This window comes from Balaenoptera physalus (genome assembly GCF_965194825.1).
Source record: "Balaenoptera physalus genome assembly, chromosome: X".
NCBI classification, from domain to species: Eukaryota; Metazoa; Chordata; class Mammalia; order Artiodactyla; family Balaenopteridae; genus Balaenoptera; species Balaenoptera physalus.
In genome coordinates this window covers 60,839,212-60,865,272 of record NC_138903.1, presented here as the reverse complement: position 1 = coordinate 60,865,272, position 26,061 = coordinate 60,839,212, and the positions used below count along the sequence as shown (strand labels likewise).

At 40.7% G+C, this 26,061-nt stretch overlaps 1 protein-coding gene and 1 pseudogene across 15 annotated transcripts in view; one reads left to right on the top strand and one right to left on the bottom strand.

The window, feature by feature from the left end:
* DLG3 (discs large MAGUK scaffold protein 3) overlaps positions 1-26,061 on the bottom strand; it is a 63,460-nt gene that overhangs the window by 14,344 nt on the left and 23,055 nt on the right. For all 14 annotated transcript variants that reach the window (XM_082445982.1, XM_082445981.1, XM_082445971.1 and 11 more), the window contains one exon: positions 10,331-10,445. In XM_082445982.1, coding sequence (XP_082302108.1) covers positions 10,331-10,445 — 115 coding nt within the window. The remainder of the gene's footprint in view (positions 1-10,330; positions 10,446-26,061) is intronic.
* On the top strand, positions 18,623-25,035 carry LOC309652344 (chromobox protein homolog 3 pseudogene; annotated as a pseudogene). Its single transcript has one exon. The product of its transcript is annotated as a chromobox protein homolog 3 pseudogene (transcript).

Below are 26,061 nucleotides of genomic sequence, written 5' to 3'. Positions count from 1 at the left end.
AACCATATTGACCTTTGGCAACAGCAGTAAGAAGCTGGAGTACATATAGTAAAGTTGATGTAAACATTTTCTGCATGAGGAATCCAATTATTGGTAATTGATTAAACATCTGAGATTTAAATAAAACTAATAGGTCAGTTTACTTCCAAGATGAATTTTGGATACTTTACAATATTAAAACACATAACACGAGCTAAGTAAAAACAAAATAAGCACAGATCCAAGGCAACAAGAATGCCAGCAGTTCCCACTGCGTGTCAGGAATGGAACTGTTTGGTTTGTTTTTAAACCACAGGCATGTGTTCCTTTTACGATTTTCAAAAAATGTAACTCAATTTAAAAAGGAACTGCTTTCAAATATTTTAGCTGTTTCTTTTTCTTTTCTAACATATTTCTAAACAACTGCTTCTTCTTGCTTTGTTTTTTACATTTTAGACATTATGTATTGGTCTTCTATAGCACTCACTCATTTTTTCCCCCTGCCCTCCCAATTTAGTTACATCACATTTTTTTGGTTAAACAATATTTAATTTTACATCATTATGTAAGTGGTGTTCATAGATGACTACCCCTCCTTTCCTATAAACTTTTTCTATTGTTGTTTTTTTCTTAACAAATTTATTTGTTTATTTATTTTTGGCTGTGTTGGGTCTTCATTGCTGCGCATGGGCTTTCTCTAGTTGCCATGAGTGGGGGGGCTACTCTTCGTGGTGGTATGTGGGCTCCTCATTGCGGTGGCTTCTCTTGTTGCGGAGCATGAGCTCTAGGTGCGTGAGCTTCAGTAGCTGTGGCACACGGGCTCAGCAGTTGTGGCTCGCAGGCTCTAGAGCGCAGGCTCAGTAGTTGTGGTGCACGGGCTTAGTTGCGCCACAGTATGTGGAATCTTCCCAGACCAGAGCTTGAACCCGTGTCCCCTGCATTGGCAGGTGGATTCTTAACCACTGCACCACCAGGGAAGTCCTCTATTGTTTTTTTTCCTGGTGGAAGTAAATGCCTGATTTTTCATTTGACTATATTTCTACATCCCTATTATTTTGTAACTCCCTTATTTAACACATAGAAGGCTATTTAGATTTACTATTTCTTTTTGCTACAGTTAAAATATTTGAAAGCAGTTACCTTTGTGTAGCAAGAAAGGGGGTGAATAGGCAAGGGGTTAAATTTTTTGCATGTGCTATTGTAATATTTGACATTTTAAACTATCCATATGCATTAATTTCATTAAAAATTAAATTAAAATAATATAAGCTCATTATAGAATATTTGAAAAATATAAAGCCTAAAAATAGAAAAATCACATTTAATGTAACTTAGAAGTAACTCTTCATAGTGTTGTGGTATTGTATAATATTGCATAATAAACACACAAATCAAAAAATATATATTTCTCTAAGTTACAAACATGGTGTGTATACACAATTTTGCAACCTTACTTGTCACTTGAAATTGTATCATTAATATTTCCCATATCATTGACTATTCTTCAAAACTAATATTTTAAATGATGATACAATAGTCTATTCTTAAGGATATTCATTAATTAAGCAAATATTTCTCAGCATCTAATATGAACAGACACCACTCTTCTAGGCACTTTAAAAAAAGAAAAAAAAAAGGGCTGGGGGAGTCAATAAACCAGGCACCTGACTTGAGTCATTTACTTCAGATGAGGAACCTGTTTGGCTCTAAGTTCCCTGGCAAAAAAGGTAAAAAAGGCAATTTCCCAATAAAATGTAGTACCTAAGTTTATCTACATTCTATCTGATGAATTTGTGAATGAGCAATAGTGAACAACAGAATGGACAACGCTTTTTTTAAACCATGATTTTGTTAAAAACATAGCAGCCTAAAATTTGAATTTGAAATTCTGAACTACAATATCATTCTCAGTTGAGAACGTAAAAGGAGAATTGACAAGAATTTCCTTTTCTATCAATCGGAACAGCAAATGAGAAGAGTTCTGCAGAACACTGAAACCTCAAGGGTCATTTCATCCCACTTCCTATCTAATAAAGGAAATTCCTTTGATATTCTCTGAATTTCTTTCCAGTGCAAACATTTAATGAGTCTGAGTCCTTCCTAGGTCTTCTCTACCAGGCTAAACATTCCTAATTCCTTCAACAGTCCTTCCATTGTCATGATCTTGATTTGTTTTCCAAAGCCTTCAGAGGGAGCATAGGTCATAGCCAGCTTGGGGAATCTATGGGGAGGTGTTAACTTTGAACTGGGCCTCGATGACGGTTCAGATTTCAAAGACAGAGATGGGGAGAGGCCCTTCCGGCTAGAAGGAACAGCATGAGCAGAAGCTCGGAGGCAAGCAGCCCAGGGCCTGCCTGTGGACAGCCTGGAGTCCAGCTAAGGAGTCTGGCATTCATTTAGGAGGCCTTGTGTGACCGACTTCATTGCCTCGCTTTGTTTTCTTTTTTTTTTTTTTAAATCATTACCAGGCTGGTGGCACAGTGGTTAAGACTTCGCGCTCCCAATGCAGGGGGCCCGAGTTCGATCCCTGGTCAGGGAACTAGATCCCACATACATGCTGCAACTAAGAGTTCCTGTGCCACAACTAAGAAGCCCACATGCCGCAACTAAGGAGCCCGTGAGCCACAACTAAGGAGCTGCAACTAAGACCTGGTGCAACCAAATAAATTAAAAAAAAAAATCATTACCAGGCTAAACTTTCACGTGGGAAGTAATCCAGTAAAAGTGAACAGGCCTGAGTAGTAAAGTCAAACCACCTTTCAAATGACATGTATTTCATGTAATAGGAAAAAGTATGCAAATTAGACCTTAATAAATTTTGAAAAAATATTGACTACCTACCTAAGATCTTTAAGAGGCATGCTAAACTGTGGCCTTCTAGCAATAACAGTCTCTCTTAGGAACAGCCTAGAAACCTAAGGAAGTGACAGGGATTGGCACCTTGTTACAAATGCCTCTGGTCAGGCTTGGTAAGAGGATCAAAGAACACCTTTCTCCACAACATGAATATATCCTCCTGCCCGCCCCTTTTTATTGTTAGGGCAAGCACTAAGGAAAGTCAAGGCAGTAACATACCGCCCCTTTTAAATCAGACTGAACAACTGTCCTGGAGCCAAAATCCTACACATGCAGGGTCCAGATGACACAGCAACCAACCTTTTCAACCTCTGACTCAAACCAAGAGTGAGCAGAAAAAAAAAGGAACACCTATTTGTCTCCGGACACCTAAAGAAAGACCATAATTAACTACTCTGTCACCTTGGTCCCATCTCATGCATGTGAGCTTATTGACAAGATGGTGTGTTGGGAGACTAGAAGCCTCAGAAACTCCTTATCCTTCCTGGGTGTAAATATAAAGAATCTCATGGGGGTCTCCAAGTTAAGGACTGGTCAGGTCAGAAGGAAACACTATGTCGGGAAACAACAAAGCTTATGGAAATATTACCATCCACAGCCTGAGATCACAGTGAGTGGTCTACATAAAAGATTATTGACTTCAACCCTGAATATGTTCTCCTTGGTTATGGCCATGTACCTCTGTGAAGCAAAGGAGAGCCAGATCTTGGGTTTTCCCAGAACTTCTCAAATATCATGGCCAGGCCAGAAAATACTGATTTATCTTGAGAGCAGGGTAAAGAGCATGTCCCAGGTAAAATGTGGCAGGTAAAAACAGAAAGTGGGCGATGAAGCCACCTTCCGGAGCAAAGTCACAGCAGCACGAAAAGCAGATGCTCACTTCCCAGGGTCTGCAGGTTGGAGTTCCCAAGCTAAGTTTCAGCGCGGCAGCTTTAAATGCCGCTGCCTGTCTTTCTTAAGGAGAAAGTGTTGTCAAAGGTCTTGAAAGATATGTTGTTTAAGTGGTGACCTTTCAAATAGTATCCCCTAAGAGCTGCCCACAGGGATGATGCACACGCTCCAGAGGACTTTGCCTAATCTTCCTTTCAGCTGGGACCTCACTGCCAAGTGGGAAAGCAGGAATATAATCAGCTCAAAGTAAACAGATTACCAGGCCCAAAGTCTCTGCAGTACAGGTCCTAAATTTTAAAGTTTAGGGTCTGAAAGATCCAGAGAAATCATAAGCATCTGGCCCAGCCACCCTGGTGTCTTAGTGAACAGGAATGCAAAGAAAATGGCAACTACGGAGGAAACTGGTCAGGCAGGTTTCTCAAAGCAAAGTAAACAACAGCACGTCAGCACTACAGCCTCAAAGGCAAGTAGCTGCTTCCATGTGCTCACCTAGTAGTGTGCCCACCTCTTTGCCTGTGGCCCCAGCCATCTGTCTGGCCTGGGAGGCTCTGCCTGTCCCCTTGCGCCATCAGCAGCTCCTCTGAGGCCCAACCCAAGTCCCACCCTTCTCTGTGACCCTGCCCACTCCAAATTTCCTTCTTCCAAATTCATACTACGTATTTAGCAGTGATCTTTCTTTATATTTTCTGTTTATTGCTATTTAACTCTTGCAGTTTTCTAATCTTTCATATTATATCCCTTTGGGGAAAGCCCTTTGAGGACTGAGGCCACGTATGATGCTCGTGAATGGTGGATGAGACCAAGCTGGGCCAGGGAGCACAGAACACCCTCCCAGTTACTATCCTGCAGTGTCCTTCCACTGTATATCCCTCCCATACCAGTTGGGAGACATTGATTTCTTCCTTTGGTCAGTGTTATGGGCTGAATGTTTGGGTTCCCCCCTCCCAAGTTCATTTGTTGAAGCCCTAACCCCCAATGTAATGGTAATTGGAGGTGGGGCCTTTGGGAGGCAATTAGGTTTAGATTAGGTCATGAGGGAGGGCCCCTCATCCTAACATCAGTCCTTTACGAGAAGAGGAAGAGACAGAGAGACCTGTCTCTCCTCAGAACACACCCAGGAAAGGCCACATGAGGACACAGCAAGAAGGTGGTCATCTACAAGCCAGGAAGCGGGGAGGGGGCTCACCATAACCTGAATTTGCCAGCACCTAGAACTTGGACTTCCCAGCCTCCAGAACTGTGAGGAATAAATGTCTATTGTTCAAGCCACTCAGCCTATAGTATTTTGTTACAGCAGCCAAAGCTGCCTGAGACAGAAAGTACCAGATAAAGGGCACATATTACTTAAAAATTCAGCAGCCCCTCCCTTGCCTGGTCCATCTAAAGGATGCACAGAGAGCTATAAAGCAGCAGTCATTCATCAGCCCTTGACCTTAGTGCGAGAGTTAAAATTTCTAGCAGCTCCTGAAGAGCAACTCAAAAGTCCAAACTTGAGTACTCAGGTAGACACAAGGTGGGTCATCACAGGAGGAGCAAGTGCAGCTGGCAGCAAGTCAGGAGCCCCTTGCACACCTTGAAGAAGGGAACATGGAGAACAGGGGAGGGCACTCTTCTCCTTAGTCTACCTCAGAGTCTCAGGCCTTAGAGAGCAATTATGAAGTTAGCGGGGCATTCACAGACCCACAATGTGTGAATATTCGGGGTTCACAGCACCTGTTGGATCAGCTGAGGGGATTACAAGTCCAGGACTGGTGTCTGTATATGATCTAGCAACAGGCAGTTCCAGAATCACTGATACAGGAAACTGTCCCATCCTCTGGTAGCCCTGAACACTACATAAATTGTGATTGCTTTTTAAGATGCGGATTATCATCACTCCCAAATTCTGTCAGATAGTGAAGCCTGCCAATATTACCTCGTTGGCATCTTAATCCACTACTGAAACTCACTAATGAGCAAGACAAAGTTGGGCTCCCCCGGGCACCACCCTGGGCTAAGCACAGAGCAGTGTACAATTAATGTCTGCTTGTTAAGAAGAAGGAGCATCTTCCAGCCTTCTTTGATGACCAAGCCAATATTTCTGACATTTTTTTTGACATTGTTTCTTGAATCAGGACTACAGATGGGGCATGATTTCCTTCCTAGAGTGGGAAGAAAACTGGGATGGCAGATGGCCAGCCAGAAGGCCAGGACTCCCAAAATGCCTGATGCTGTCCTGTGACTGCAAAGAATGTAGCCAGGCTAGCCGGAACAGACTTTCAAAAGCTATTTCTACAAATGTACTATCAAGCCTCTTGGCAAGCTTTGGAGGATAAGGTCTTTTGTTCATTCATGAAATAAATAAATAAACTAAATTAAATACAAGTGTAGAACTTGGAGGTCTCTGGAACTCTAACCTACCCTGTGTCTTTTTACTACCTTCACATCAGAATGGCCTGAGTTAAACATCTAATCACCCTGACCCTGAGCAAAAGGCTCAAGAGAGGCATACTTTGTGGACTTTTCTAGTGTGGAAGGCAAATTAACCAGCAGAGCAAAGGCCCTAGACTGGGCAGAAAGAGGGGCTCTGTTCACCCTGCCTATACTATTTAAGAGATGTTTCTATAGTATGGTGAAGGGTGGGGAAGGCCTTTCCATTAAGTCACTAGTGACTTTAAAACCAAGTTTCATTTTCCAAACACTGTTATCTTTCCTTCTTCCTCCTGCTCCCCACTCCACAAATCCCATCTCCCCTGTGGTTAGTGCGGCTGCAGCTCCCTAAGGCTTCACCTGCTACAGCCTCGGTGCAGCTGCAAGAGGGTGTTATTTGCTTCAAAACAGCTTTGCAACCCCATGCACACCAGAGGAGGACAGAGATTCAGGGGAAGAGAAGGGAGGAGGAGCATGTCAGAAGGGGAAACAACAGCAAACAGAATTAGAGGTGAAATCCCACTGTGAAGGGTTCCTTCACTTTAACCACCTGCTGCGCAGTATCTTCTGTGTGGATGGCAAGCTGCTGGAGGGCGGGAACCACGTCTACCGCTTCCTTCAATCTACCGCCACAACCACGCCCAATTTCTCAGGCCCGTGCTTTACTGCTTTCCACGCAGCAGGAACTAAAGTAAGTGTAATGTTCAGTTGTTCGAGTGAAACAGAAATAAATGTCTATTGTGACAAACAAGTGGTCATTCCTAAGCATTATGACTGCTTGTTAAAAACATACATTTCCCCAAACCTGGTGAATCTAAATCGATAGAAGAGGAGCCTGGGAATCTGTACTTTTACTAGCATGCCAGCTGATTCCTATCAGCAAGTTTGGGAAATGATGAGAGAGCCACACTCTAGTCAGAACCAGGTTCAAATTCCAGTTTTGGAACTTCTTAGCTGTCTAACTGGAATCTGTTTTCTCACCTGAAAAATAAGAATAATAATGCCTACTTCGTAGCATTATTAAAAGGATTTTAAAAGCAATTTAAAGAGAATGTTTAAATGTTTGTTCCCCTAAATGTTTGTTTAAAATGTTTATTTGTTCCCCTTCATCCTGAAGACACTGGGAACTACTAAAAGCCTCTGAGCAGATCTTTAGCTTCAACCCGCTCTGCAACACTCAGACACATGGTTGCCCAGCCTCTTCGGTAACACCTCCAGTGACAAAGAATCAAATTTACTATCTCCAGAAGCAGTTCATTCCACTTTCAGACAGTTTTAATCATGAGCTCTTTCTTCCTTATGTTGAGTTGAGATCTGCCTTGGGTGACAGAACAAATCTAATCCCTTTTCCACATGATAGGGTGACGCAATTAATTTAGATAAGGAAAGTAAGGAGGAGGAGTAGGTGTGGGGGTCCATTTGGAACACACTGCTTGTTTGAGACACTGGGAGGGCAGCTCCAGTCACGTGTGCAACAAGTGGTTGATATGTGGGTCTGGAGTTCAGTAGAGATCAGAGTTGTCATTTACACAACAGGATTTGAAGCTGTGAACATAAATGACATTGCCATTTATGGGGTAGAGCTAATGAAACGTATTGAGGAATGGTCAGCAAGGTAGAAAGAGAGCCTTTAAAGAAGAAAGCCGGTAATTCATGGAAACAAATGTGACGAGGTCAGACCAATGGCAGAGAATCAGCGAACCAGTCACTACTGACAGAGTTGGGCTTCTGCCCCTCTGGAGCCTTCCAGAGTTGCTTGGAACCATACCACCATGCTGATAAGCAGATGTACACTTCCTTTCCTACTGAAAGAGAGGCAATTTGAAGAAATAGCAGCAGCAAGTACAGACGACTGCAATATTTCCCAGCCTGGATGCTAAGACCAGTTTCTCCAAATAAGGCTCCCATGCTCCTATCTTTGGGGGAAACACTGCCTAGTACAGTCCCTCCTGGAGATTGATCACAGTAAAGAACCCTATTTTCCTCTGTTTAATCCTGCATTTGCCCAACTTACTGAACCACTGGTTTTTCACACAATACTTAACATCTTGAGGAGCTAGTGTTTCCTGGCACATAATGTGGCAAATGTGGTGAGCAGAAGAAGAGAAACAAGACAATAGTTTAAGGGACTATTAGTATCAAGGGAATTTTTTTCTTTCCTTTTTAAGAATGGAAGAACCTTGAATATACTTAAATGCTGAACAAAAGGAAGCTACTGCAGAGTAAAAAAAAAGGCCAAAAACAGGCACAAAAAGCAATAGAGCGAGCCAGGCTTCAGGCTTTGGTAGAGGGTTAGCTTAGTGAAATACCTCAGCTCGCTAATCTAGCCATAAAATATTATTTCCCTTGATGAACTCTAGTGATTACAAATGTTCACTATTCTAAACCATATTTACTTTCCTCTGAGGATACAGATGTTATCTACATAAGGTTAAGGGCAGATGATATAAACTGTATAAACTGATTCACTAGAAAGAGTGCAGTCTCCACCCTCCTCCCCAGAGGTAGATGGAATGTGTCCCTTGCCAGGACCAGAGAAGGGTGTTCCAGGTCTTCCAGGTCGAGAGCTGATGCCCCACTCCCCCTGCCCAGGCAGGGAGAGCTCTAGCACAGGATAGGCGGAGAGGGGAAATTTAGAAATAAAGCTCTCCAAAGAAACTGTCTTGCCTAAAGATCAGCTTCCCACACACACTGGAGTGCCACATCTGCGGGGGCTGGAAGCACGGGAATGGAACAATCCTGACCAAGTCACATAAGTATTACCCTTTTGCGGGAGGCGACAGCATATTTCTGAGTCCCCCCATTGGCACCCCAGTGTCTAGGCTGCAGATCCAGAGCAAGGGCTTAGGGACAGAAAACAGGAGACTGAAAAGATCACCAGTGACTAGTCCAGCCTTCCTCCCGCTCTCCTCTCTTCACAGCAAATGTGAAGAAAGCTGCTCTCAACACAGAGGGAGTCGAGCTGAGGGTTCATTTTAGAAAAGAACCATGAAGGGTTCTAGTGGGCTTGAGGCTCAAATCTGGGCTCCCTTGGCTCTTCTCCCTGCAGGAGGGTCAGGAACTAGCAACTGAGGAAAAAGAAAATCAAGCACCGAGAGAAAAACTGCAATTAGCATTTATATCGGTTAGCTATTGGCTATCGTCATCTCAAACCCCAAGGACAGAGTAGATGTCACGTTGCCAGGCAACTAGCAACTGTAGCCTCCCCTCCCCCACCCCCTAGCTGGTATCAGAGACCACTAGAAAAAGTTTAACCCAAGAGTCTGATACAAGCATTAAACACACACACACACACACACACACACACACACACACACACACACACACACGGCTCAGAGGAGTAATCCTATGACCTCTTTCTCTGAGGATTTTACCCTTGGAGAGGTACAATGTACTTGCCCCAGACTGTTGGAGTTTTGCCAAGAAGCTCAAGCAGGAAGAAGGAAACTATCCCTAATTCTAGGAGGAGTCCATAGTGTTCATTTAGCAATCCAACTCTCTAAGAGGTTTGTACTTTGACCTGACAAAGTATTATAATGTGACTCAAGGGTCAGAAGCTCAGCCTTGGACAGTATCTCAGAACAGCTTTCAGCAGCAATACACTCAATGCTATATATCCGTTCCACCCACCCTTCCTGTGGAAGATACACCATCCCATCCCATGTCCCATGATTCAGATACAGCAGACCAGTGCACAGGGAGTGAGGGAACACACACACAAAAAAAAAAACCCAGAAAGCAGCAACCTGTCAGTTCTTTGGTTTCTTAAAAGAGACCCTGTACCAGAACACAGTGATAGCTGATATGCTCAGATACAAATTCTGATGTCTATTATGCATATGTGGAAGGGGGGAATGCCAAGTTTCCCCTCAAATCACAGATTGCAAGCAAAGTACTTTGAACATTTGAGTGCTCTCTGAATGCTGACTAGCAACAATCACCCAACAGTCTTTTACAATTAGAGCAAACTGAAAATTTCCCATACTGAGTCATTCAGGAGCAAAAAGGAAGAAGCCAGCTCACAAAAGGGAGGAGATACTGACCATAAAGTACACAACCTGAGCATACAGTGCAAAGTGTTGTTTTAGTACTGGGAGTACACACTCCCTACCCCACTAGTTAAACAAGAAGGGCTGGGTTGGCACGGAGCTCCCCCCGTGCAGCACAAGGCCTGGTGCTCAGAGGTGAGACTTACCTGACATACAAGGACCTCTTCTCACTCGTTCGTAGGGACCCAGACCCAGAGCTCATACTGCTGTTCATCATTTGTTCTCGCAAGTCATGTATCTTCGATTCAAAGCGACTGTATTCTGTCAGAGAGACAAGGGAAAGGACAAGAAAAGAATGAACCCAAGGAGCTGCACCAAGCCTGTGTGCCAGCGGCCAAAGAGCCAGGAGGACCCTTGGCTTCAAAGCAGCCAGAGCCAGCCCAGTCAATCTTTGCTTTGATAAGCAGAGTACCTCCTCCACGCACAGAAAGATTTCTCTCCACCCCCAGACTAGTAGAATGAAAGAATACACCTGAAAAAGGAGTAACATTTGGACATATCAAATGGAAAAAAGCTCACTGATCCTTAAAAAAAAATAACAACTGGAAAGAGGTTCCAGTGCAGCCTTCATTAATCTTTAGAGCAGGCACTAAGGCCCAAGGAGAGCAGATGGGAAAAGAGACTTTCCCGAAAAGTGGATTGCAGAGAACAGATGGCCCTGAGGTGCAGGGTGGTGGGGCAGGGAAGGACCTGAGGCCATTATATCACTGTTAGGCAAAGAAGATGATCTGTTTCTAGATGACTTTTTTTTTGAGGGGGGACGTTGGAATGCAGTACAAAGGTAAAAACAAACCTCACAATCAGAAGAGAAGATCACAAAGCTCTCCTGAATTATTTCCCTTCTAACAAACAGGGTCTTTGGCTTCAGTAACAATTGAACATTACAATAGAAATTCTCCCAAACCCAGAAGTCTGCTGACATCTCTCTCCTCCAAAACCATCTAGTCAGGGGGGTCATAAGTCCATGCCCAACTTTGTAGCCCACTGACACCATTACAACAGTCTGAAAAAGCCTCATCATTCTGGAAAGGTGACTACAGGTTTATACCCAATTTAAGAAAACCTGACATAGGAAAATTAACTCTATCCATACAATTATTATAAAAGGCTTTTTACAGGGCTACTTTGCTGTGACACTCTCCTAGCACATTTTAAATATGATATTCACATTTACCACAAACACACACACACACCACACATTTTTCAGGTCTATAATTGCCAGTCTATAATTGCCACATAAAATGGGATATATCTAAGGCACAGACTGTGAAAACGGTAGAAAACAGGCATACTTCATTATGACAAGCTGATTTTAAAGGAAGTCACAATTTATACTGGGGGTTGAAGGCTGGGGAACTGCTTTAAAAAACAAACACATTTCCAGGAAAAAAGAATTCCACAAAAGCATTTTCATGCACCACAGAGGGCTGGCAAGAAGCATCCCCATCTAGTGTGCATGACTCTACAGGCAGAAAACAAAACACCTGTTCTAACACCTGACACTCCCCTTCCCTCAGCAAAGCAACCTGACCTTCAGCTGGGTATAAAGGGAAACAGTAAAAAGCCTAAACAGGAGGGAATAGAGTTCTAACTCATACAAATATCCTCTTCTCAACAAAGTTTCTTTTTGTTCACTCCAGTACCAATGAAGCCAACTGGTTAATAAACTCATGTGCGCTTTCATTCATCACGCACTGGTGTTATGGTGATTTGTCCTCATTACTTACTCCTGTCCCTGAAATCCTGCAGGAAGCAGTTAAGTCACTGACTCACCCATTAAATGTTGGGGAAAGAAAAAAAGAGAGACAGCAGCTGGACAATGTCCCTATTCTGAGGGTTACAAGGCAACACATCAATATCAATGAGGCTTCCCAATCTAAAGGTAGAAGGTGGTGACCGATCTGTCATGGCAGCCCTGGACGGCCCAAGCGCGCAGCAGCAGGGCTATCTACCTCTAGAGCTGCCCAGGCGCAGGTCCCGCCCCAAGGCTCAGCCCTCCAGCCCAGCCCTCTCCAGTTGGCTCCTTTCTGGCCCTCCTCCCCACTCACTGGCTAAAAGGAGACTGGGTGAGACAAAGAGATTTCTGACCAAGCAACCATTTCTTGAGCAAGATAAGTAAAAGGCAGAAATATGCATTGAACACAGAAAAAAAAAAGAAAAAAGAAAACCCACCACCCAATCTATCCTTAAGCCATTTTCCCCCTCTCCCAGCTTGTTTATATATTCTCTTCTTTGGAATTGGCTTGCCCACTGAACTCCAACTTAGCAGCCGGTCATGGCAGTTGCTTAGTAACTACATTTCTTAAAAAACCCTTTAAAAACAACCACCAAACCACCATTTCCTCAAAGCTCCTAATCCAAGGTTGATAACGCTGGGCCAGAGGGCCCACTTAAAATAGACTATAGAAAGAGAACAAGGCTATTGCTTTATGGAAGCCACTTTCTGTTTTCTACGCGCTACTAAGCTTTCAAGTCTATTAAATACTGTTTTATTCACTTTTCCCTCATTCAGATGATCCCCTTAGAGTTCTAGCTGCTCATCGGTCTCTGCCTTTTATTTGTAGTTATCTAATGTCCAGTAGGCACAAAGTAGGCTCTGAATAAATGATTGTTGGGTAAACGAGGAGCAGATTAAAAAACTCTGCCCAAGTCGATGCTTCTGTTCTCAAACTAATAAAACTAATGGTTTATTTAACTGATGGCTGCCAGCTTCACTGAGGGCTTGGAAAAGTAGTTAAGAAGTATTCCCATTTGCTTTTGTTCCCAAGGTTAATTGTTGGGAGCAATTGGAGTATATGTTTTTTTTTTTTTTTTTTTTTTTTTTTTGGAGAGGGACCAGGGAGCAATTGGAGTATATGTTTTTTAAACACCTTTTTCAGATGTTAATAACCCACAGTGGGCATCTGATTAACAAACTTTGTTTATAACAAAGAAAAAATAATTCTAACAAAAAGCTGTTTAGAATAGTCTTTAGATAGTACCTCATCTTAATATTAGAGGCCTCATTTTCCAAGGACAAAAGCTTCACCTAAAAAGCATCTGAATTCTAAGACCTTACAATTTGCCAAGGTCCCTCTTTTCCCCTTCCACTCATAACAAAGCCGTTGCTGGAAGGCATCTCCTAGGCCTAAGTCTTTGCCTAAGAAGCCCACCAGACCAGCCTCTATAATTCAAAAGGCCTACTTCAAACAGGTTATTTTAAAGAAACAACACTTATTACTAAAATCTCAAGTCTACTAAACTGTGTTATATTCATTTTTTTCCCATTCATATGAACCCAACCATTTGTGATCCACAAAGATACCCACGGTGAGTCAGTCATTGCTCCCTCATTCTCTTTACTAATCACAGAGAGAAAAGGGGGTGGGGGTGGGGGACAATCAGGCATCATTCCCCCAAACAGGATTTCTCACTGACCATCTGGGGTGCCTCTGAAAGATCAGGATTTGGGACCCTACCCCCTGATACACTGACTCAGAACCTACTGAGTGGGCCCAGGAATCTATATTTTTAACAAGCATCAGGGTAATTCTGATGCCAAATAAAATTTGAAATTGCTGGTCTTGATTACAAAATTGAGTTTTGTTTTATTTTGTTTTGTTAGTTCAGGGAAAAGATAAGGTAAGTATCCTGCAGCCTGTCTCAAAAGGAAGTTAGGACAAGAGGGTTGGAAAGCTCTCCAAAAAAAAAAAAAAAATTGGCAATACAACTGCAAATTCCACGGGAAAGGAAAGTGCTAAAGAAGCCTCTGTCCAATATATACACTACCAAACGTAAAATAGATAGCTAGTGGGAAGCAGCCGCATAGCACAGGGAGATCAGCTCGGTGCTTTGTGACCACCTAGAGGGGTAGGATAGGGAGGGTGGGAGGGAGGGAGACGCCAAGAGGGAAGAGATATGGGGACATATGTTTATGTATAACTGATTCACTTTGTTATAAAGCAGAAACTAACACACCATTGTAAAGCAATTATACTCCAATAAAGATGTTTAAAAAAAAAAAGAAAAAGAAAAAAAAGAAGCCTCTGTCCAATGTGCCTGCAAAGAAAGCTAATGAGTTTACACTTTTTTAAATTATAAAAGTAGCACATGATTTTTTAAAATCTTTAACTGTTTTCTTTGGACATTCCTGTATCATTTCCCCATCCCACTACCCAGAAGTAACCAGTTAGGATTTTTAGTATGTATCCTTCCAGACTTACTTCCATGTATATATCGTTTATATACATACACTCACAACTCACATAGATTCACATGCTTTTTTCATTCTCTGATATATAATGGAAACCTATTCATGTCAGTACACAGTGATCTACCTCGTCCTTTATAATAGCTGCACAGTACTGCATATTATGGACAGACCATAATTTATTCAGTCATATCCCAACAGACATACATTTAAATTGTTTATAATTTTTTTATATTACAATCAATGCTGCACTGTATATTTGTATGAGCATTTCGATAGCATAGATTCCTAGAAGTGAAAATGCAGGGTCAAATTACATGCACATGAAAAAATTTGATTGGCACTACCAAACTGAACCCCAATATTCTGAAACCTTCATGACTGGAAGTGAGGATAAACTGCTAGTCTAAAGCTTCCAGCAGCTCTTCTGTTCCTGAAGAAGTAGAGGCAGAATTTACCTTTAAAGACAGATTGATCTTTTTGTTTGGGGGAAAAAACTCTAATAAGCCTTTTGGTTATGAAAAAGTAAAGCCAAGACTGCATTCTGGAATAGACAAAGAGGAACCTCAAATGTTCTCTCTGCATAATCACAGAAAAGGTCCTCCTGTGGGTGGAGATGCTGATTCAAAGGGCTTGTCCTAACACCTATATGATACTTTATCTACCTCTAGAAACATCTACCTCTAGACTTGACCACTCTGCCTCCCCCTACTTAGTAATTTCATGCCAAACCTCCCTGGTACAGTAAATGACAGCCCCCTTCCTCCTGTGCACAACCAGTGTTTGTTTCCTCCTGCGCACAACCAGCGTTTCCTCAGTGTTTTGCTGATGTTCTTCCTAACTGCTTCCTCAATCCATCTCCTTCTTTCTAACTTCCATTGTCATTGCCTTTTCCTTTTCTCATGATTATTTTTATCTCTTGCCTGGATTTAGGTCACACTGTGTTATCTCTTCTCTGGACCACTGCTGTATTGCTCTAGCTGGTAGTCTGCCCCCAGGATCTCCAAACTCCAATCCAGCTTAAGATTCTATTTGAAAAGCCTTCCTAAAACGCCAACTTGTAGCCCTCTGTCCAGGTATCTATAATAACTCAACAGCAACTAAAGAACTTTAATATCTCAACTAAAATTTCAAAGACTGCTAAAACCATCATCCTGTCACTCTCAGCCGATCTATCCCATGTCTCATTAGACAGATCCTCTTTTGATCCAACCTGCCTGGAACTCCTGAACACAATTTGTTCATTCCTACCTATTATTCCCTTGTCCTGAAATTTTCCTCCCTGCCTGACACTGAACATCCTTTATGTCCTTCACCACCCAGAAGTTTTACTCATTCATTTATTTATTCAAATATTAACTAAATGTCTACAGTGTGCCAGGCATTATGAGAGCTGATGGGGATATAATGGTAATCAAACAGTTCCTAGAAATTACAATAATGAAAAAAACAACTATTTAATTACAATTTTAATTACGATTGTGACTACTGCTATGAAGAAAATGCTACGAGAAGAACAGGGTGACCCAATCTACTGAGGGGGGGATGGGAGGTTAACAAAGGTTTCCATGAGGAAGTGACATTTAAGCTAAGCCTTTAAGGATGAAGAGTTAGCCCAGGGAAAAGGGGTAGATAAAGAAAGCATTCCAGACAGAAGGAACAGCATATGTGAGGGTATAAAATATCTGGATCACAGGGAAGTAAGGGAATACTGGCAGGAGATCAGACTTGTAAGGTAGACAGAGGTCAGATTATACATGACCTTGTGGACTACAGTAAAGATTTCTGCTTTCATCCTAAGAGTAACAGAAAGAAGTCACTGAAAGATCTTAAGTAAAGGAATGACATGAACATGTGTGTATGTGTATCACTATGGCTATTGTGGGGAGAATAATTGTGGTGCCTCACATGTAGATTTAAGTTTCTTGACAGCAGAGGACCATGCTTTCTCTTTTTGTCTAGGCCCTACAGCCTCTAGGGGGGCCTGCTTTACAGCATCCAAACCAGCTAGCCCCCTAGCCTCTGCTCAAATATATCCAATGTTGGGAAGCTCTGTATTCCTTAATTATTAGACAACACTATTCAAGAGAAAATTCTTGGATTGAGGGCCATCTCTTTTGCTAGCTGGTCCTATTTTGGTGTCTAAAACAGTATAAAACATGATGGATTCTCTTCTGCATAACTGTATGAAGGAACAGTTTAAAGAAAATCAAAGAGCTGGGAAAGCCTGGAGCAGGTTCCAAGACTACTGAATAAGACTGAAGAGAAGGTAGAGTGTGAACAGGGGAAGGGGAAGTGATGGAAGGTTAGGGGGCCAGATTATAAGAGTTTGAGATAGGACTTTTCTTACTAGGCTTTGGGAACCACTGTTAAGTGTTTAAATAGGAAAGTGATACAATTAGAACTAGGTTTGGGGGAAGATTATTCTGAGAACATAATACAGAAGGGAAAGCAGTGACAAAGATAACAGAGACCTGTTCTACTAGTATAGACAGTGACTTCAAAGGCTTGACATAGTGTGGGGGCAACTGAGGACAGAAAGAAGAGGCAAGAATCAGGAAATATGCTGGAGCTAGAGGAGAGAAAATCTGACATCTGACTGGATGTAGGGTGAGAAAGGATCAAAGGCAGCTTCTGAGTTTCTTCCTGAAAGACCAGGAAAAGGTGGGATAATATCAGCCATATTCTCCAGGCTAAATGTTGTTACTTCCTTAACCATTCTTCATCTAACATGGTTTCCAGGCCCTCCACTACCTCTCCCTTTTTAAAATCTAGTGCCCAGAATTTGTGGTGATGTCATTTTCTTTACAAAACTGTAAGCTCCTTGATGCGGTTTTTGTTTCCTTCTCAAAGTTTAGCATGGCAATCTGCACCCTTGTTGAGTCAACGATCTTTACTGAATGTGCTAACTCACTATAAAGATCCAACAGGACAAACCTGGACACTGTAATTCTCAAATTCTGACTCCTCAGGAACTAATGTAAGAAGAAAGAATACAAAACTTTCTCCTTCCACTGACCCCAAAATGGTAAAAACTGAACAACAAAACCACAAACCACTTCTGCAAAACACTAACATATCAGAGGTTTCAAGACCTACTTAATAGCCTAATAAAGCATCAAAGAGGACTGAAACTACAATATTCACTAATATGAAATGGACACATAACCAAGCCTCCAAATCCATCTCCCCTATAAGACTTTGATCTCAAATGCATCTACATTCCTAATGACAGAAAAACTGTCTTCTCAGGATAAAAAATGACATTTGTCAGTAATTTGGAAAAGCAGAAAGGGGCTCAGTTTCTCAACCCATAGAAGATTTATGTGGTTCTATTTGATTATGGGTAGGAAAATGTTGTAGAGACAGGAAACAATGGGAAGCAAAAAAGGGTACTTACTCTGCATGAAGCACTGACTACCTATGGTTTGAATGAAGATATAAAAGGTAAATGCTCCAAAATAAAATAAAAACCATGCCTACCAAATTTGGAAGTGACAATGAAGCTGGGGAGACAACTGGATGACAGACTTCAGACACACAGATTGTGACAGGTAGGAACAACGGAAAGATGCGAATACAAGTAGAATGCAAAAGAGAAATGTAACTTCCTGACCTTGAGTCCCCACACAAATACTGAGTAGGGAAGACAGGGCTGAATAACAGCATGTGTCTTGGTTGGCTATCAACACAAAACAAGTCAATAGCTGCCCAAAGGCTCGTTTGTTCCTATGGAAGTGAAGGTCTTCCAATCTCAAACTCATACAGCCCTCATTTGCCATTGCTGAGCTGCCCTGAGCTCAGAGGAATCACCCGTTGTGCAAATGTACAGAACTCATGAGAGAGTCACAGATTTTGATGAGTATGAATTGCGTTTCAGGTTTCTACAGTTACCTTTGGAGTGCAAACCCTCAGGATTTGTATGATTTACAAGCATCTGTCCCAACAACATAGCTCATGTTTTCAAAAGAAACGGATGGAGCCAAAAGTAAAATAAGCCCATCAAGAAGATACCTGTCAGTGTGGTGATAAGTACATGAATCGTCAAACAGCACAACATTTCTTGGAATCACAAACTTGTCTCTATAAAATAATATGAAGCCTATTACTTGGGTTAGTTTCTAATTATGGGGCCTACTATTTAAAGAATCTGACACCTCTAAGAGACGCCGCAGACCCGGACCGGAGCAGCTTGGAGGCGGTGAATAATAGCTCTTCAAGTCTGCAACAAAAAATGGTCTCCAATAAAACTACATTGCAAAAAATGGGAAAGAAACAGAATGGGAAGAGTAAAAAGTCGAAGAGGCAGAAGCTGAAGAATTTGTGGTAGAAAAAGCACCGGACCGATGTGTAGTGAATGGGAAGGTGGAGTATTTCCTGAAGTGGAAGGGATTTACAGATGCAGACAATACTTGGGAACCCGAAGAAAATTTAGATTGTCCAGAGTTAATTGAAGCATTTCTTAATTCTCAAAAAGCTGGTAAAGAAAAAGATGGAACAAAAAGAAAATCTTTATCTGACAGTGAATCTGGTGATAGCAAATCAAAGAAGAAAAGAGATGCTGCTGATAAACCAAGAGGTTTTGCCAGAGGTCTCAACCCAGAGCGAATAACTGGTGCCACAGACAGCAGTGGAGAATTCATGTTTCTCATGAAATGGAAATATTCAGATGAGGCGGACTTGGTGCTGGCAAAAGAGGCAAATATGAAGTGTCCTCAAATTGTAATTGCTTTTTATGAAGAGAGACTAACTTGGCATTCTTGTCCAGAAGATGAAGCTCAATAATCGTTTGCATTGCTTTTTATATATATATATATTTTTATCAAAAATCTGGGTCTTGGTTTTTTGATTTATTAGTGTGAAGAAATAACTACATTCTAATGAAAATCAAGTTTGATATGTTCGTTTTGAAGTAGTATTGGGGAAGTTGTTGGGTTTTAGGGGGGTTTTTTGGGGGTTTTGTTTTTGTTTTTTTTGCATCTGTAGCACTGGTTACTTTTAACAAATAAAAGCTTTCTGTAGTTGCTTCCTTTAGCAGAAAAGAACGTTTGATACCACGGTATATTATTTCCTCTGCATTAGAGAACAGCTTTTCTAAATGTTGGGGAAAATCTCCATATTCATTACTCAATCAGAATTTAGAATTTGCATTTAACTCATATATGCCTAAGGACCATTCTGGGTTTTTTGTATGTGTATACATAAAATACATATGTAAATGGTTTGGGGGTTTTCTGGTTATTGTTTAAATACATTCACCAAAACAAAAACAGCCTTTCACAACCATGGATGAGCCCATGTTTCTGGGATTCTATCATTTTGAGCAATATAAGAAATCACTTCAACTTAAATTGAAAATTTAAGTCTTAACCTTTCAAATTAAATAATTTTGTAATTAGACAAATTAATGTAAACAATTTAAATTGGATAATTTTTTAAAGCAGCCCTACTAGAATCTGCATCCATATCTACCATCATATAAATGCAGTTTTATATGTAAAACCCCTGAAAGGAAAATTTTATCTCTGTCAACCCAAATGAAAAAACTAGAAAAATTCTGGTATGTTTTAATTAGCCAAGCAAGACTTAGTTAAATGGACATTTAAAGCTTCCTTTTGGCAAACCATTCTTTTATAAGAAGTTGAAATCTCTGTGCTGTATTTACTGAAAGACTGTGATATATGGAATGTCTCAGACTTGTTAATGGAAATCTAATCAGATGGTTAGAGATGTTGGCAATTTAGGATCTGCAGGAATAAATGAGTGAACAAACTTTACTAATCTAAACTTGACCTGCATGTTTTTTCAAACTTTATCCCAATCCATTCCTTACATGTAGGCTCAATCTTCTCAGTATTCTGGGTTACTGGTTCAGCAGAAGCCAGGAAAAACAATAACTTTGTAGTAATCAGAATGTTATTCAACTGTATATTGTTTACTTTATTGTAAATACTGGTGAACAGTGGTCAATAAATAGTTTTATATTCAAAAAAAAAGAATCTGACACCTCTAAAACTAGACAATTTCTCAGGTCCCTTCTAATTTTGACATAATTATGATTTTAGAACCAAATCAATGAGGTGCATAAGAAATCAAACCTAGGACTAGTCTAATAAAAAATTTTAATATGATCTACAAGAAGGAAATCTTCACATCTGCAAATAATCCTAAACTCTTTGGGTCAAAAGAATACCAATTTAAGGAGTATAAATTGCAAGAAAAAGAATTTAAGGCTATATGAGAGGGCAGAAAAGTTGCAAACAGACCTCCATATGGGCAAATGCTGCTTTAAGAAAAATAATTTCAGCTCTACTTTTAGAACAATGGGCTCGGAACTATGACTAACCCAGAACAGAAACTTCAGTGTCATTGTATTCTGGTCCCTGCACTGTCACAATGTGCTTCCTCACCCATACACACACATTACCAGGGTCCTGATACTGGGAATAAAACAGAAAACAAGACAAGCCATAAAAAAATCCAGATTATCCCTACTGACTGGATGTTTCTGTCCCCTAAAGAGCTTAGTGAGGATGCAGGAAGGGCCACTGAGCAAAAGTGCTGTACTATATAAAGGTGCCATGACATTCAGCCACCTGGTCTGAAATGAGTAGAATGAAAAATGCTTTGATCTCACATCAAGCTAAGAAAAAGTTTTTCATAGGACCTGGCCATTGGCTCTCCTCACCCTGTTCTGGATCACCCAACAGGATCAGGGTAAAAGCTTCAAATAGGGCCTTTTCGCTAAATCAAAAGAATTTCATATAGCATATTCAAATGCAACAGTAACAAAGCCTTTAGCTCCTTTAACCCATAAGTCAAAGTCTATGTAAGAACTACCCCAAGACAAAACACCTCATCTAGAAAAACATGAGCATGAATACCTTGCCCTGAAGGTAGCAGGTACTCTTGTTCACAACAATCTTTTCCACTTAACAGAAATGCTGCAACACAGTGACCGAAACACACAACATTTTATGACTAAGCTTGCTAACTTGAGATAATGTAACTGATTTCTATGTTTTGTTTTGTTTTTTGTTTTTTTTTGGCCACAGCCGGCGGCTTTCCCCCCACCAGGGATCGAACCGGGGCCCCCTGCAGTGGAAGCGCGGAATCGTAACCACTGGACCACCAGGGAATTCCCTGATTTCTATGTTTTACTATGTCAATTGAGAATCTAGATTCAAATGTTCTTCACAGTAGTCACTCCAATAGGATCACAAATTCTCTCACAATAGTTATTGGGGTATCAACTGAATCTCTTTTGGGTCAAGTTTCTGTGGAAGGAACCCAGAAACTGAGACCTAGAGAAAGACCCTTCTGGTTATTTGTCAAAACATCTGTGGTCATTTTTCATATTTTACTCTGATAATCCCAGAGTAAAATATTACAGAAGAGAATTAAGAAACCCCAAATCCAAATTATGAGCATGTGTGTGTGGTTGTGTGTGTGTGTGCGTAATAAAGGTGGCACTTCAAAACAGCAAGAAAATGATGGATTATCTAATAAATGGTACCAAGGTATTCCTTAAATATTTGGAGCAAAAATAAGGTAGTGTCCTATCTTACATCATAAATAAAGTCCAGGCAGGTTAAAGTTTTAAACGCAAAAAGAAAAACATTAAATAACTACAATAAAACAAAGGCGGACATTTATTTTCTATCAGGGTAGGAAAGGCCCTTCCAAACCTAGGGGCAGAGGTGAAATACACAAAAGAAAACACTGATAGATTTGACTACATAAAAACAAAACATCTGTACATCAAAATAAAATAAAATAATAAAGCAAAATGGGAAAAACCGCTGCAATATATATGACAAAGAACTAATATTCTAACTACTTTAAAGCTTTTACGTATCAGTAAGAACTAATGAACATACGTCAACAGGGAAATGGGGAAAGGGTATGAACAGGCAATCCACACACAAAAAAAGAAAATGATGAACACACAAACACACACACAAATGTTCAATTCTATTATGAAAAAGAAATACAAATTAAGATATAAATTAAGTAACATTTTTACCTATCCAATTTGCAGAGATTTTTAAAAAATAATACTCCATGTTAGCAAGGTTGGTGGAGGTGGAAAAATATACCAAAATATATCAAATATATCAAAAGTCTTAAACATGTTTATATCCTTTGGCCCAATAATTCCACTCCAAAGCATTCATTCTGAAGACACAATCACAGATTCACAAAAAGCCTCATACAAGGATATCCATCAAAGTGTTATTTATAAGATCAAAAAATTGCAAATAACCTACAAGTCCTCCAATAAGGGAATGATTACATGAATTATGGCACACACATGATGGAATATTGTTTAATTATTAAAAACCATTTTAAAATATGCATGATATATGCTAAGTTAAAAGAATGGATATAAGACTGCTTAAATACAATGATCCGAGTCTTGAAAGAGATACATACATACTATATGATATATAAAAGTTTGGAGGGAAATATACACAAACACAAGGTTATTTCTGGAGGTAGTTTTACAGGTGATTTGAACTTTTTTTACTTTGTATTTTGTTATGTTCCAATTTTCTACAAATCTGAATGTAATATTTATATATCCAGGAAAAATATAATTTTAAAAATTATATATTTTAAAATTATATATATTATAATATAAAATATAATTTGAGGGGGATGGGGAGGCAGACTGAAAAAGACAGGCCCAAGGATGAAGCCAGGACACACGTGCACTAGAAATTCCCCTCCTCACTGCTCTTGACTCCATCATTTTCCTCTGGGATGGATCACCCAACCAGTTACAGACAAATCCACTTAAGTGTATTATCACTATTATCACCTTGCCATCTTATCCAAGAGTAGACCAAAGAAGCCCTGCCAATGCATCACTAAAATCTAGATATACCACATTTACCCTATTTCCTTGGTCCACCAGTCCAGTAACCCTGTCCATCAAGGCAATTTGGCAGTCTGACATGATTCGTTTGACTTTGGTGAACCAATACTGGTTCCAGTGCTCACCACTTCTTTTTTCTGAGTGTTTACAAAACAACTCTTAATAATCTAGTTTGGAATTTAACCCAAGATTTACAAAATTCTCTTTCTCCTTTTTGAAAATCTGAAGGACACCTGTGTATCCATATCCCCAATGCACATATTTATACAAAATGTGTTAATTTCATCAAGTTGAAAAATCCCCAAATCTCTAGGGTCTTTGTTTTTTTAAGATATCTAAATTCAGTGAAAAGTAAACAAAGATCTATTTCAAGAGGATGAAAGCCTTATCACAGGAAAGAAGAGGGGAAGACAAGACCTTTATTAAAGCAAGACTGTTATTAACTCAAGACTGTGATTCAATAACAGTCTAGGTACAAACAGGAACTTGTGAATTGAATTCACAACTCACACTTATCTAACACAGAATTTGAGTTAGAAGAAACATGTGAGATCATTTTGCACAGTCCCCTCATTTTACAGATCAGAAAACTGGGGCCCATGGGGACTTCCCTGGTGGCACAGTGGTTAAGAATCCGCCTGCCAATGCAGGGGACACGGGTTCGAGCCCTGGTCCGGGAAGACCCCACATGCCGCAGAGCAACTAAGCCTGTGCACCATAACTACTGAAGCCCGTGCTCCGTAACAAGGGAAGCCACTGCAATGAGAAGCCCGTGCACCACAACGAAGAGTAGCCCCCCCGCCCGCTGCAACTAGAGAAAGCCCACGTGCAGCAACGAAAACCCAACACACCCAAAAATAAAATATAATAAAATAAATTTTTAAAAACCCAATAAAACAATTACTCTATTGTGGAATATAAGTCTAAAGCGTCAAACAAACAAAGCAACAGTGTAAATATCAGGGTCAAGATTTCAACAAGCAACACATTAAATTAAAAAGAAATCCTAAAAAGCTATAAATAAATAAGAACTAATTCATTCTCTATATCATTCTAATCACTCTACCCCATCAGAAGAACCGATGTTTTACAGATACCAAAGCTCCTAGGATTTTGCCTCAAACCATGTAACAAGGACAAGAAAGCACCTGTCTAGCTAGGTTCAGAATTCTTTGCCAACTCTAGCTACCATGTCCTTAGGCTACATGGAAGACAAAAAAGCACAGTGCACACGAGTACACACACAAACACACACACACACACCTGTATATAAAGTTCAGCCCCAGGAGGCAAAACTGAAAAGAAAGCTAACATTTTTCTCTCTTCTAAGTTTGCAAAACAGGGTGGGCCTAAAAGGGCGCAGCCACTTTGGGAAAGTCTGGCAGTTCCTCAAAAATGTTCAATGTTGTTACCTTATGACCCAGCAATTCCACTCCTAGGCATATATACCCAAAAGAATTGAAAACATATGACCGCACAAAAACCTCCCATGAAGTTCATAGCAGCAGTATTCACAACAGATGAAAGGTGGAAACAACCCAAAAGTCCATCAACAGAAGAATGGATAAACAATTTGTGGTATAACCATAGGATGGAATATCATTCAGCCTTAAAAAGGAATGAAGTGTTACATGCTACAACATGATGAACCTTGAAAGCACTATGCTGAAAGAAAGAAGACAGACACGAAAGACTACATGTTGTATGATTCCATTTATATGAACCAGCCAGAAAATGACACTTTACAGAAACAGAAAGTAGATCAGTGGTTGCCTTGGGTGAGGGGAGGCGAGGGGAGGAGTTTGGGGGAAATGGGCAGTGACTGCTAATGGGACAGGACTTCTTTTTGGGGTGAGGAAAATGTTCTAAAATTGACTGTTGCACCACTCTGAACATTCTAAAAACCACTGAGTTGTACACTTTAAATGGGTGAATTGTACGGTATGTGAATAAGCTGGAGGGTTTTCTGTTTGTTTTTTTTTTAAAGGTGGGCCCTATCATTTTTATCATGTCAGCATTCCTAGATAAAATTATCCGTACCCACGCCCTCCAGCACACAGTGATAAGAGTGGAAAGGTAGTCCCTTATCCTCCTGGTTCCCTCTAATCACCTGAGTAATAACAGTTGGCTTGCTCTGGTCTCAAGTCAATTTATAAACAACGTGAGAATCAGGGGACTAAGCAAAGCAAAACAATAAGCACATGAAAAGATGCTCAACATCATTAGCCATTGGGTAAATGCAATGAAAAGCACAATGAGGACTTCCCTGGTGGTGCAGTGGTTGAGAATCTGCCTGTCAATGCAGGGACACGGGTTTGAGCCCTGGTCCGGGAAGACTCCACATGCCGCGGAGCAACTAAGCCAGTGTGCCACAACTACTGAGCCTGCGCTCTAGAGCCCGCAAGCCACAACTACTGAAGCCCGCGCACCTAGGGCCCGTGCTCCACAACAAGGGAAGCCACCACAATGAGAAGCCCGTGCACCGCAATGAAGAGTAGCCCCCACTCGCCACAACTAGAGAAAGCCTGCACGCAGCAACAAAGACCCGACGCAGCCAAAAATAAATAAATAAATAAATAAAAATTTAAAAAAAAAGAAAGAAAAGAAAACCACAATGAGATATCACTTCACACCCACCAGAATGGCTAGAATCAAAAAAACTGACATTAACAAGGGTTGGCGAGGATGTGGAGAAACTGTAACCCTCACACTGCTGGTGGGAATGTGAAATGGTGCAGCCACTATGGAAAACAGCCTGGCCATTCCTCAAAAGGTTAAATATAGAGTTGCCATACGATCCAGTAGGT